At 38.3% G+C, this 14,434-nt stretch overlaps 1 protein-coding gene across 1 annotated transcript in view; it reads left to right on the top strand.

The window, feature by feature from the left end:
- Positions 1 to 204: 204 nt before the first annotated feature.
- The window catches only part of LOC150076669 (kinesin-like protein KIF19), a 47,843-nt gene continuing 33,613 nt past the window's right edge, over positions 205 to 14,434 (top strand). The window contains exons 1-10 of the mRNA XM_090386601.1: positions 205 to 312; positions 10,195 to 10,282; positions 10,585 to 10,721; positions 10,900 to 11,025; positions 11,140 to 11,340; positions 11,546 to 11,624; positions 11,738 to 11,919; positions 13,540 to 13,693; positions 13,861 to 13,939; positions 14,082 to 14,159. Coding sequence (XP_090242727.1) covers positions 205 to 312; positions 10,195 to 10,282; positions 10,585 to 10,721; positions 10,900 to 11,025; positions 11,140 to 11,340; positions 11,546 to 11,624; positions 11,738 to 11,919; positions 13,540 to 13,693; positions 13,861 to 13,939; positions 14,082 to 14,159 — 1,232 coding nt within the window. The remainder of the gene's footprint in view (positions 313 to 10,194; positions 10,283 to 10,584; positions 10,722 to 10,899; positions 11,026 to 11,139; positions 11,341 to 11,545; positions 11,625 to 11,737; positions 11,920 to 13,539; positions 13,694 to 13,860; positions 13,940 to 14,081; positions 14,160 to 14,434) is intronic.

The raw sequence follows: 14,434 nt of genomic DNA, 5'->3' as shown, positions 1-14,434 counted from the left end.
GGAAGACGGCGATCCTACCAACTGTTGATCAGTGATCACTGAATCATGACTCAATCCGTAATGGACTATGCCACATAGCTCGCAGTATACAAAGCGGTGTAAGGTCGAGTGTCGTCCAGGAGTTCCTGAATTTTGTATCAGATCTACTGCGCCCTGCAATATTACACTTTTATCCCCAGGTTGATGGTCACTGCATGGATGGCAATGCAACAGCGCATCGTGCAAGAATGGTTCGCAGAACACGACACGAATATCCACCATCTTCCATGGCCCCCACATTCACCTGGTTTCAGTCCTATCGAGAATAATGAGGTATGCTGGAGAGAGCTATTCGGCAAAGAAGTCCTCTTTGTCAACTTTGTCTGAGCTACCGGTATTTTGCTGTAAGAATGGTTGCAATTAGACCAGAACGCACTAAAACATCGTATAGAATCCATTCTGCGCCACACACTGTTATTCGAAAAAAAAAAAGAGGTGGCCCGATTCGATACTGAATAAAAGTTCGTATTTTTTTGGCCAGTGCGTGTATTTAGCTTCATAGAAATTCGCACCTCTGCTGCCAGCAATACTTCACTTCCACAATTTCCTTTACGTGTTCTACAGTTGCGCCAGATGCCACACATATAACGTGATTATGTCATCATTCATCTCGTGTTTTTCGGCTTACCCGACTTTTGAACTTTTAACTTACCTTGTCTGGTTTCTGTTTGCTCACTGACGAAGAATTATTATATTTACGTCGAAACGTTCGGATTGCATTACACAATTAATAATTTTTGTGGCGAGCTGTTTCGGTTCTTCATTAATTCCACTGAATAATCATTTGAGAATTACATTGAACATTATACCGGCGCGTGTGAGTATAGTGAATGTGGGCGTGCCTTCTCCCAAGGTCACAGAGTCATCGTTGCATGCGATCCATCTATGGAAAGGAGAGCACGAGGTAGTACAGTGTCGTACAGGTATTAATCACCGTAAAGGAATGGGAGCGGTTCTGACTTTGCAGGAGAATGACTTCGCCGTCTCTGTTTCGAAATTTCTCTCTCCCCAACCGTCCTTCTCCAAGATGGATGTTATTTTAAAACACCAATATCAGTCGCCATTAATCTGAAAGATTTTGTTCTTTCTGATGGTCATAAAGCATTTTAGGAACTTCTATGGTAACTTAAATTAATGAAGAATAATATGTGGATGAAGTTTCCAGGGGTCTGGTAACGCTGGCTGACCTTTGTTAGCGTTAACATCGTTACTAAATCCAAGCAGTTGCCTTATGATTCAAATGAATATACAGTATCGGTTGCCATGGTGAATAAAGATCACGCCAGATCTCTCTGTCGTGATCTCCGTCTACGTACTACACCTGTGGAGTGTTGAGTAAATATCATATCAGTTGTAATTCTCCCACTTTGTACCTCAAGTGGATTATTTCTGGTGTATGACTTAGAAATCAAACAGGTGGTTGTTTGATATGGATCACAACACAGATATTAACTGCATGTATGATGTAACTTAAAATTCGCTTTAGTAACAAAGTGGATGTATTTTTGGAGTGTAAAACAGGTTGCAGACTTGCTTTTAGCAAGATTTCTCTTTCTGAGCTGACAGCGAAGCTGAAAGACCTTTTCAAAACCCTTGACATTAATAACAGCGTTAGAAAAAATATGATCAGTAATGTCGAATAGTGTTGGGTGATTTCTTATGGGAGAGTTGGCTTGATGTAATCATTAACTTGATGAGGTTTTTCTGTTTCAGCACACAAGAGTTAGCAAGTCCCAGGCATGTAGGAGTGTTATGTATGTGCTAGATGCATGTTATTCAGTGTTAAGCGGCAAAGCAGCTATGTCTGAGGCATGTATGTTATGGCAGGTGCCTCTTAAGTAACTATTATGTCTGTGATTGCATGCATTCTTCAGTCGATTTGCTGTTTCCTGAAAACCCGGTGTTTACAGGAGAAAAAAGAAAACCATACAACTGTCCCTTGAAATTGAATTAATCAGCCACCTTGGGGGGGGGAACATAAAATTTCTCAACGTTGACGGATTCGAATTCAGGCCTTTTTTCCCACTTCGTGTGGGAGAACGAAGATTATAACCACTGTGCTACCGCGAGGGTGGCATGGTAGGGTTTAACAAAAAAGAGTACCCATCAAATCAAGCTGTGTGTGTGTGTGTGTGTGTGTGTGTGTGTGTGTGTGTGTGTGTGTGTGTGTGTGTGTGTGTTGAGACGAAGGAAAGGAGATGGAAGCACGGTCTACCCTATTTATTAAAAAAATCCTGCCAAAAACTGATATGCGATCTCGTACAATTGTGTTACTTTTTACATTCAAATTCTAAGGATTGGTGTCGGGCCCCTTGCTGTTTTCAATATTCATTTACGATACAGTATTAATGAATGCACATTAAATTTAATGTCTAATCTTTTGTTGATAATTTATGGTGGAGCAGAGTGGTTAATAACATTACTCGGGATATGCTACTCCAACAAGACCTAGTGGGGTGAAAAATGGTAGTTTAAGTTTAACATCGATAAATTCAAGGTAAATAAATGCATTTTTTAAAGATACCATGGATAGCAAGAGGAGTGACCAGTGAGAGTGTCCTGCAGAAAATTGGAAAAACCCAAGAATTGCTGAAGGGCATAAAGAAAAGAAAAACGGCGTATCTTAGACACCCGATGAGGAACAACAAATACGCAATTCCATGGCTAATTATTGAGGGGAGAATGGAAAGAATGAGAAGAAGAAGAAGAAGAAAGCCTTGGAGAAGACGTACATCGTGGCTTGAACGAATTAAGAATTGGACAGGACTGAACACCGAGCAGCTGTTCAAAGCTACCAGAGACAGAGAGATATTTGCCATGGTGGCCGCCGACCTTCGTTAAGACATGACACCTAGAGAAGAAAGAAATGCATTTGTGTAGCAGTAATCCTAGAATAACGTACCATTTGGACAGCCCAAAACTCAAGGTAATTAGTTTACCAGGAAAGAAGACTTTGAACATTGAGATTACAAGCTGTTAGCCAGCTCATGGCGTTCTGTGAACAAACTTTGCCAACAGGGATGAAAAGGTGATTATCCCATTAGGAATGCTATACATGTACATGTTTAGAAATATCATTTTAGGAAGGACATAAATCAGTTGAACTGGATATGAAGAAGTGCATTTGGGGGCACTGAAGAATACTGAAGATTTTTATATATAGAATACTGAAGGTTTATAGAACCCCAGTATTTCTTATTGAGAAATACTACGGTTATATAAATTTAAATCTTTAGAAACTTGTGGTGGCCGAATTGAAGTCTTAAAAGGGTTTAAGCAAGCTAAATGCTGATGGCATCCTTACTCTTTCTCAGATGACATACACAATGGAACATAACTTAAAATTGGCGAAAGGATAGTTGCTGGATAAATTATTATTATTATTATTATTATATCAATTTATTTCCGAAGAAATGTCCCTTTACAGCTATGCAGCTAGAGGACACGAGTTACATACTGAGATTAAATATAAATGACAGATAAATGCATTGTGTACAGAGTCCAGATACAATACACGGCCTTAAACAGCCTCTGTAGAAGATACATAAACATAAATATACAACATATAAAAGTACATACAGATACAAAGAGCGTGGATAGCGCGGAATCTCGGAGAGTCCACCTGGAGCATGACTAAGGCATACATGTCTGCAAGAATGGAAGATCTGTAGGTTCTGTCCTTGCAGAGCTTCTCAACGTCTATGGCTAATCTATTCAATATTTGGAAGGAGTTATGTGGAAACATGTTGTCCAGGGAGGCTGCGCAGCTTCGATCTGTATGGGAATGTATTTGTCCGGCATTTTCTCCTGTCTGACGGTCTGGCGATGATATCCCATATATCAGGTGAGCTCAGTTTTCCAGATAGAAGCTGATAGAGGGTAAGAAGGTTCCTAGAGATGATGTGATACCTCCAGGGAATCGTATTAAAATTGGTGACTAGAACAGATTTTGAGATTGTAGGTGTTAGCCCGGCAACCCTATTTAGCCATTTCAAAATCCAGTATTCCAGGGAAAGGAATCTGGCTTGGTATGATGAGGTCGCTGAGGACCATATAGTTGAGTCATATAAAGGAAACGGGATTATGCATCGAAGAATGAATTTGATGATAAGGTGCGGGTTATGGAAGTTGGATATCTCCTGTTTTACTGCCCATAAAGCTGAATATGTTTTCATTCGAGTGGCATTAAAGTGAGGCAAGAAGGTAAGGTCTTTGTCCCAGGTGACACCCAAATCCTTATGTTCGGTGACTTTTTTAACTGGGGAGTTCGCTATAATGATGTTCACATCGCTGGTGTTTTTCTTCTTGGTGATAGAGAGTTGTGAAGTTTTCTCTTTGTTAATGGAGAGCCCAATCGCATGAAAGTAATTTTCCAGTTCATGTAGCTGTCGGTTGGAGTTCAGTCGGCTGGAGAGACTGGGGGCATTTTGTGATGATGAAGAACTTAATATCATCTGCGTAAGTGGTAAAATTAGCGTGATTTGCTAGGAAGGGTTCTAAAGATGCGGCGGAGAGAACACCCCCCCTTGGGGCAGCCCTCTGGAGCAGAGAATGCGGCGATTATGATTCTGGTTTCTGATGCATAGGGTCCTGGACTGAAGGAGTTTCCTAAGGAGAACTAGAATGTGGCCAGAGATTTTGAAGTAGTTACACAGTGCATGGGTGGACAGATTGTCAAAGGCCGCCTTAATGTCGAGGAACACAATATAAATGTATTTATACTTCCGCAGCAGTTCAAACCTAGTGTTGTGGAATTTTGAATAAATTTAATGAATTTTGGAAAAATTATTAGAAAGGCTATGGAGTTGGCTTAGGACATCATGTTTAAGACCACTGATTTTAACCGCCACATATTTGCGTTTATTCTGAAGGTTTGGTTTTGCTTTTTTTATGGGCATGAGCAGCCTGAGCTGCTCATGCGCCATAAAAAGCAATATAATGCGACAAGTCAAATTCTAAAGGAGAGTAAAATTAAATTAGTTATCCATAATATTAAAGATGTACCAACACCATAATGCAATCTAATGGATGCACAAACATATCACGATTGACTGAATAAAAAACCTTTACAAAGCATATTTGGATCCTTGAGAAAAATCTTTAAAAATAATTCATTTTTCGAGACATTCGATATTAGTTCATAGTATAGTATGTGTATTTATTTTTTAAGGCAAAATTAAAATTTCGAATTGCAATGATTAGAATGGATTAATCCTCCTTATAACTGGCTCGTTTATATTCCTTACTTTTAATATCTTATCAAGATAAATAAGATAAAAAGTGGATTCATTTCCTAACCGTTAAATAGTTTCTTTGAAATCGCATAGACGAACAGACCAAACTCATGCAACATGTATCATAAAAACGAAGTAAGAAAAGTAAAGAGGTCCTTTATGCTGAACATAAAAAGGCTCGGTTACGCGCAGTTTTTTAACACTGCTGCGGTTTCTGGGAATTCCTTTGACGCGGTGTCTGTAGTTTCATGGTCAATGGGATGCCACACGTCAATCAATGGTATGGTGACACCAACGGAGTTGATTTCAGCGAAATTACAGATGAACGACGATGTTCGTAACAGATTGGCACTTGTGGCAGGTATTTCAAAGAAACTCGGTGACGAGGCTACATCAGGCAAACATTCAATCGATACTTTTTTTTTTATCCTTGATATTTGATCATCGTGTTTTCTGCATCATGTTTTCTCTGCATCTGCTGACATACTTGATTACCTTGCTAAACAATTCATAGGCGGCATCCATTTTCCTCCTATTAAGCCCTGCTCGAAAAATACATCTCACACACTTAATGGGAATTGAACGGGATTTCCAGACTTTTTTTCACGCACAAACACATCAAAGGGACATTGACTGTATCGCTGCTATTGAGGGGACCGAGGGCGGAATCCACCCCGCCTAATATTAATAAATATTTTATATCAGTAAACATTTTATATTATCCGTTCTCTACTTCATACATGATAATTAAGAAACAAAAATTCAAGATTAACAGCTAATGGTAGCATTTCTAAAAAAAATAAATAAATAATTCTGTTTATTCTCTAAGACGATCAGAGATGTTCACAAGATGGAGAGAACACGACAATATTCTATCGTTTAGTAGTCACACGATTGAAAATCGTGTGACTGCTAATTGGTTACTCAAAAACTCCCAATGCGTAAACTTCTGCACTCTCGTTCTTGAGCACTCGGCTACTGGAAGGCCTTCTTTATATTTTATGAACAGCTTTAATGAGAACATACACTGAAAGGACAGAATTCGTGGGATACCTGGTTCCTAGCAACGCGACGCTGTCACCCCCCTCGCTAGTGCACGCACCCATCCCTTGGCAGGTATATAGGTGCTGCTTCACTGCATTCACGTACACGGTATTTCAATGTCAGAATGAATAAACGTCGTGAGCTAACTGACTTTGAAAGGTGGATGATAGTGGGTACCCGACGCATGGGTCACTCTATCGCGGAGGAGGTACAGAAATTGCACTGTCTCCGTTTGACAGTATCAATAGTGTATCGAAAATACGCCATTTCCGGAATAATATCTCATCGTGGGCAAAGAAAGGCAGTGGACGAACGTGGCCATCTGTCTCACATTGTTTTAGCCAACCGGAGAGCGACAGTGGCACAAATCACCGCGACTTCAACGAGGGAGGTGACAGAAACCGTACAAAGCTAAGCACACATCATGCCAACAAGGAACTAGTTAGGCAGGTGAACGGTCGGTAATCGTCTGGAGCGTGTGCAACTGGCACACGTTGAGATCTCTGGTACGTCTAGATGCATCTCTGAACGGTCCAGGTTATGTGTCCATCCTTACAGATCACCTGCATTCCTTCATGGTCATCGTGCACCCACATGGCAATAGACTCTTACAGCAGGACATTGCGTATCCCCACAGAGCCGTGGCGACTAGAACAAGGTTGGAAGAGCATTCTGCAGATTTTACCACCATGGAATGGCCTCCCCGTTCACCGGGCATGAACCCTGTGAAGCATCTTTGTTATGCTGTGGGAAGGTCCATTCGAGTTTTGGATTCTCCACCTAGGTATGCGACGGAATTATGGACAGCGGGGCACAGCAAGAGTGGATGGAAATACCTATGGAACGCTTTCGTGAACTAGTGCACTCAATGCCTCGCCGAAAAGTGGGTCTACCCGTTACTAGATAGGTAACACATAATTTCTGTCCGCTCAGGGTATATATCATTTTTTTATAGTTTTTACTTCTGAATACTAAGATTATTATTTATTTGCCAAACAGATATAAGTTAGCCGAAATGATGAATATTCAATCTTAATACCGTTGTCTGTAACACCAACGGTATATCATCGAGATCTGGTGGGCAATCTACTAGAGAGTCTTTATATTGCGTATTATATCACTGTACCTTCGAATTCAACTCGAACTCAAATCACATAAACAGAATATATTTTAATTAAAAATCAGAGGTTCCAGTGGAAAAGGTTTACTACCTCCTCTCTGATTAACCCTGTTGAATAATTTAAAATCTGGGATTAGAACTGCAGAGACCTTTTTATTGGATTACTATTTACTGTTTTCGAAGTTCCTAAAAAAATCTGGGCCATCTATTGGATCTAATATGATGATTTAATCTGAATATATATATATAGAACATGTGGCTAAAATGAAAAGAGAATCGTTGCTTACCAACGTCTTACTACTGCTCTTGTCAACAACATTCATATCGCGTTTAGCTTGTTCTTTTCCTGTACAGATCAGTTTTTGTTTCGTTTCAATCGTTTAAGTTTTGACTGAACTATTCCACTTTAAGTAAATCAATGTTTTGACTCTTCGGCGAGAAAATGAGTGATCGTAATTTAGAGCAAAGAATTGTTATGAAATTTTTAGTGAAACTCGGTAAAAATGATTCAGAATGGCACAAATGGTTCAGAGAGGGACAGGAAGATGTCCAAGAAGACTTCCAATTTTAACGACAGACGAGAATGTTGAAAAATTCGAGAGATCGTGTATAAGAACAATTTTGACACATGGTTTTTCATCATGACAATGCGCCATGCCATTCCTCTGCAGCAGTGAGAGTTTTTAACTAAAAACAAGATCACAACATTGGAGCATCCAGATCTGACGAATAACGCTAGATCTGGCCCCGGGCGACTTTTTTCTGTTCCCAAAAATTAAAACTCAAACGAAAACAATTTGAGGACTTAGCAGACATTCAGAAGAACACAATGCAGCAATTAAAGGTAGTATCTCTGAGAACTTCTGCTTCTGTTTTAAACCTTGGAAATCACGAATGGAGAGCTGCATAAGCACGGCTAGAGAGTACCTTGAAGGGGGTAAACATTGAAATTGTTGTATTTAAAATAATAAATGATTTTAAAAATATTTCTCGTTTCTTTTTAGCTGCACCTTGTATATACACACAATATTTTTCTTTAAAATTACGGTTCTGTTTCCTTAATTTTTAGGTGTAGACTGTTGTGTGATTTTTTGTTGTATTTGGGTTTAAATTTTTTTTTTTGAATTTATATTAATCTTTTTTTTTTTTTTGGTTTTTTTTTCAAATAAAATCAGTTACATTTTTCAAAAGTATACTCAAGATCGAGAACAACTTTCCCACTGAGAAAAAAAAGCAGTTGATTAGACAGAATTTAAAAATTATAAATCGTAAAATCTGAACAGTGATAATTAGTTTAATTTTAATATTCAAAGCTTTCCCCCAAATACGACAAAAAGGTCAAAAAACAAAGAGTCTAACCCTGAAAATAAACGAGATAGACTCAAGTGCTGTTCCAATTGAATTCCCTGTATGGCGCATGGACTTCTGGAAGGGAAGTGTTCCATTCCCTTTTACTGTAATGTAAAAGTAATGGTGTCTGAAAGTGTTCAGACACCATTACTTTTTACCTTACTCCAAACCTTTTGCTAGGCAAACCCTGGCCATCACAACGTAGGTGATTCCCTCTTCAGAAAAAATTCTGGCCACACTCTCCAACCGAAGGAACTAAAATGAACTCTGTAAACGAAAATGGTCAAATAAATCGACTCGTGCGAGTTTTCAAGTGTCAAGTAATCATAAATAGAATCCTTTTTCCTTTATTTTTGGTTTTTTTTTCAAATAAAATCAGTTACATTTTTCAAAAGTATACTCAAGATCGAGAACAACTTTCCCACTGAGAAAAAAAAGGTCAAAAAACAAAGAGTCTAACCCTGAAAATAAACGAGATAGACTCAAGTGCTGTTCCAATTGAATTCCCTGTATGGCGCATGGACTTCTGGAAGGGAAGTGTTCCATTCCCTTTTACTGTAATGTAAAAGTAATGGTGTCTGAAAGTGTTCAGACACCATTACTTTTTACCTTACTCCAAACCTTTTGCTAGGCAAACCCTGGACACTCTTGTCTACGTAGAGTAATACTGAAGGTCAAATAATCAATATCTTTCGCAGAAGCTATTTTTATTAAAGATCATGAATAATGGAACAGGACAATGGGTTTCAGATGCTGCTTTGTTTGGAATGATCTATTTGAATATATGACAATAGCAGATCGTAAAGAATTAATTATCTATTCTTTGATCGATGTCTTAAATATCATTAATATTTAGACAGAAGTGGAACAGCTTTGCAAACGCATTTCCTCTTGGGACTTTTAGATTGGCGCATGCCTTCAGTATGGAGCGGGAACAGAAAGAAAAGACAAAAAGTGCTCTCGCTTTGAGATCCAGCGTTCACGAGGGCTTCAGATATTTTATTAGGATTATTATCCATGCAATATTTTTAAAATATTTATTCAAATATGCAAAATAAAGAAAATCTATGAGGTATTGAACGAAGATATATCAAAACTTTGACCTATATTTACACCTTTATTTTATTATGTCTACAAAAACCTGCGAAGGAAGATATATCTATAGAAGGACATTGAAGATTAAAATTAGTTTGGGAAAATTATGTTTTCTATTTTTCTTGCGTTTTATCGCGCAATATATTTAATATTAAAGAAATTAGATTAACTCAAAGAGTTGAAAACTTATTTATTTCGAATTAAATTTGTTTCTGAAAAGAATCAAAATGACAAAAGATTGATAAAAATTTATAAAATTGGACATAGATAGAAGGCACATGGATAAGTTTATCCATTTTTTTCTGTTTATAGGCAGAAGTTTACGAAAAAACCTCCCTGAAATTAGTTGAAAATGTTCTTAATGGCTACAATGGTACTGTATTTGCTTATGGAGCAACAGGTAAATAACTTCCTTTTACGCGTTTTATATTTTATGTTATAAACAATATTCAGAGTGGATACTGTTGTTTTATATGTTTATATTTATTGGAGTACGATTGTGAAATAAATTGTAGGATTAAACCCTGGCTCGAACTTGCCCGTGGATGAGTTCATGTGCATGGTAAATGGAAGACACCATTTATGCTGTTGTTATATCTTATCCCAATCAGTAATTATTATGCAAATATAGTTTGGTTCCAATAGGAAAATGTAAGTTACCTTGAATATTCCATTTCCATTAATCTTTCTTGTTTCTTCCAGGATCTGGGAAGACCTATACAATGGTAGGGACAGACGACGATCCTGGAATCATGGTGAGAGCCTTAAAAGACTTGTTCCGAGTGGTGGATAGGAATAAGGACAATAAGAATTACGAAGTCACCATGTCTTACTTGGAGGTAGGTATCACATGATCAGTATATTTCCACGATAAAAGAATCTGAAATTCAGAAACTTGAGTCTAGCAATGTTGCAATGTTTGATTCTGAAGATGGTGTGTTGATTGTATGGCAAACTTGTTTACATTCGTATTACCTCGATACCAGCATTCTTCTTGGCATTTCATATTTTCTCTAGATTTACAATGAGAACATCAGGGACCTCCTCAATCCACCATCCGGTCATTTGGAGCTGCGAGAAGATGCGAAGGGTAATCACCAAGTAGTGGGACTGTCGGAAATATCCACAACGTCATCTGAAGACGTAAGTCAACTCAAAATTCTAAAGTTCCTCTTTTTTTGTAGTGAAACCACTCTGAAACTTTTGTTGTTGAATTATGTATTATGTTCCACATAAATTGACTTTCTTTTTTCATAGGTAATGAAGCTGCTTACAAAAGGCAACAAACAGCGCACTCAAGAGCCAACAGGAGCGAACAAAGCCTCATCTCGTTCGCATGCGCTGTTAATGGTGCACGTGAAAAGGAAAAGCCACGTGCGAGATGAAGTACAAGAAATTCGAGATGGTAAACTGTACATGGTGGATTTGGCTGGTTCGGAGAGGGCTGCTCAAACACAGGTATTACTCATCATGCGCATCTGTTAAGCAGAATTGATCTTATTATTTTTTAACTCTCCTTTCTTACTTAAAAATTAAACTTAAAAAATTAAATTTATTGGAACATAGGAGCTATTGTGCCTTATTTGATGTCACTAAGAAATTGGATAAAATTAACATTATTAGCGATACTTTTTAAACAACCATCTTTAATGCTGTTTTTCAGAACACTGGAAAGAGGCTGGTTGAAGGTGCTCACATCAACAAGTCCCTGTTAGCGCTTGGAAACTGCATAAATGCCCTGTGTAAGTCCACTTTAATCCAGCATGACCTTTGACTAGTTGAAGTTTTTTGAGTTGTCATTATTTTACTCACTGAGGTATCGTATAATGCAATACTAATTTTATTCTTTTTACAGCTGAAGGAAGTTCCCGATACGTAAACTTCAGGGACAGCAAATTAACTCGACTACTAAAAGAACCCCTTTCCGGTAACTGCCAGACTGTGATGATCGCTCACATTAGTCCTGCTGACATCCACTTTGAAGAGTCCCGTAACACTCTCGTATATGCCGACCGTGCCAAAAATATCACCAACAAGGTGGGTGAAGTCTGCATTCACTCTTTCACAAACAAGCAAGCACTTTCTGCTTCGAAACTGTGTCAGTTTTTAAGGCTCTTGTTATTGCCCACGCTAATTAGAAAGGGTCTAATAGAAATAAAAAATAAAGACACTTCCTTTCCCTCTAAGATTGGCGTTCTCTGTAAATGGTCAGCTGTAGCTGTTAATGTTAACTTAACCACTTAGTCTGAAGATGGGATGCCAAATCGAAATCATGAAAATCATGATTTCGATTTGAAACTGAAATCATGAAACTGCCCTTTTGTAGTTTCGTATTTAGAATTCTGTTGAGGCATTGTACTTAGGAGTTAAAAAAATAAAACGAAATAGATAAGAAAATACAAATCCTCACACAGATAAGTATCCAGTTGCTCTTTAAATTTCTTCAAACATAATTGGAGTCTTCCCTCATACGGTCGCCCTACTGCCGATCTCACAGAGTTGACCAGCTTCGGAACCTTTCAAGAAGTTCGATGTCTATTTCAGATGAGGTCCGCATACTTCAACACAGTACAGTATTCCAAATGGTCTTGCAATTGCCTTATATAATGGGATTATGACCTCCCCAGCTCAGGATAGCGTTCAATATATCATCGATAAGACACCGTGGGCTTTTCTGGCTGCCTGTTTACACTTCTCAGAAAAGTTCATATCTGCCTGTATTGTAACTCCCAGATCCCTTTCCTCCTCCACTGTTTTTAATTCAACCCCACCAAGTTCTACGTTCCAAATTTTAGTTTAACCTCACTAATTTATTTGTGGGTTGCTGTTCCTCAGGTGTAAGACCATGCATTTAGCAGAATTCAAACATAGTTGCCACTTCTCTGACCATCCTTGAAGTCTTTTAAAGTCATCCTGCTTGGCATTGATCATTGATGACTCTTCCAATCTTTACGTCATCTGCAAATTTTGACATTACGCCTTCTATCCCTTCGTCGATGTCATTTATGAAAATGAGAAACAACAATGGTCCAAGAACGATCCTTGAGGAACCCCACTCCTGACGTTACACCAATCGGAAGAATATCCACTAATCACAACCCTCTGCCTTCTGCCCAGCGGCCACCCAGCAATCCATCTTAGAATCTTTTTAGTAATTCCAACCTGCTCAAGCTTATACAGTAACCTCTTATGAGGGACCAAGTCAAATGCTTTGCTAAAATTCAAATAAAATATGTTGAAATAATTCCCTAAATCCAACTCACGAGCAACTGTGTCAAAATAGTCTACTAAGTTAGTTAAGCATGATTTACCCTTAACAAAGCTATGTTGTGTGCCCTTCAGAATGCCATATCTATCTAAATGTCCCTGGATTTCACTCTTAATCACTGCCTCTAAGATTTTTCTTACCGCTGAATTCGATTTTTAAGTTCAAGGATTTTAAGTTAAGATCAGCATACGAAAAAAAAATTAAGTTATAGTTAACTAGCGTAAGATATCAGCAGCTTTACAAGTATAATCATTTAAGAGTTTTCCTTATTTTCACAACAAAGACGAATCTCACACCACGATTTTGTGAGCTGGTGATAGAATAATTAAGAAGTTAGTTAAATTGATTAATATGTAACAGGGAAAATTTTTTATCTCTTTGTGAATCAGGTGAGGAGCAACATTGCCGATGTCTCCTTCCATATAGCTCAATATCAAACTATCATCTCTGAGCTCAGGCAGGAAATTCAGCGGCTGAATCAAAAAATCAAAAAGCAAGACCCAGTAGGGTCTGAAGCCCACAGAAATACAAGAGCAGGGAACAGTAAGTGAAATACTTGTCAACTCTATTTAAAAAGTAGCATACATGTGGATTTGCAGATGATTTTAAAAGCGAGGAAGGGTCAGCGAGAGTCGCAGCTTTTTTCTGACATGTTATATAGCTTTGGAGTAAACGACAGGCGAAGGACTAAGAATGTTTTCTTTTTACAGATAAGATGCTCAGTGAAGACGACATGAGGCTGCTGAAACGGGAACTGATATCTTCGTTTAACGCACAGATGAAAATCAGGTGGGTGGCTAATCAATGATAAACACTTTCCCCCATCCTACTTCCAGAAAGCACGCAGTAACAGTACCGAAATGAAAAAAAGTGTTTTATGTCAGCTAGATAGCTAGTAACCATGGTAACTCACATATTCGTTCTTTTTCAGACGAAGGCTGATGGAGATCGACAATGTCCTTTTGGCTCAGACAATAGAATTTGACAGGCTTAACATAGTCATGAATGAGTGAGTATCGAGCCAAGTCATGGTTTTATTTGCGTTTATTCGATTTTTAGTTACAATATACGAATGGGAAATATTCCGACTATTTCGCTGTCTCTCTCTCTGCCAAACTACTATTACTACACCCCAAGTACCGAATCGAAATTCTGACTCGATTATTAAACTGTATTATGGGCATTATTACGCACTGCTGGCGAAATGGAACATCATTATCTGGGTTATTGATTCGTCTCTGGAGACTGCGTTTCTTGTATAACAATTACAGACACTCGGGAGAA

The sequence above is a fragment of the Mastigoproctus giganteus genome, chromosome 12 (assembly GCF_048544385.1).
Source record: "Mastigoproctus giganteus isolate SK-2022 chromosome 12, ASM4854438v1, whole genome shotgun sequence".
Taxonomy (NCBI): domain Eukaryota; kingdom Metazoa; phylum Arthropoda; class Arachnida; order Uropygi; family Thelyphonidae; genus Mastigoproctus; species Mastigoproctus giganteus.
The sequence above is the reverse complement of the archived record's forward strand: the minus strand, read 5'-3'. Positions and strand labels throughout refer to the sequence as shown.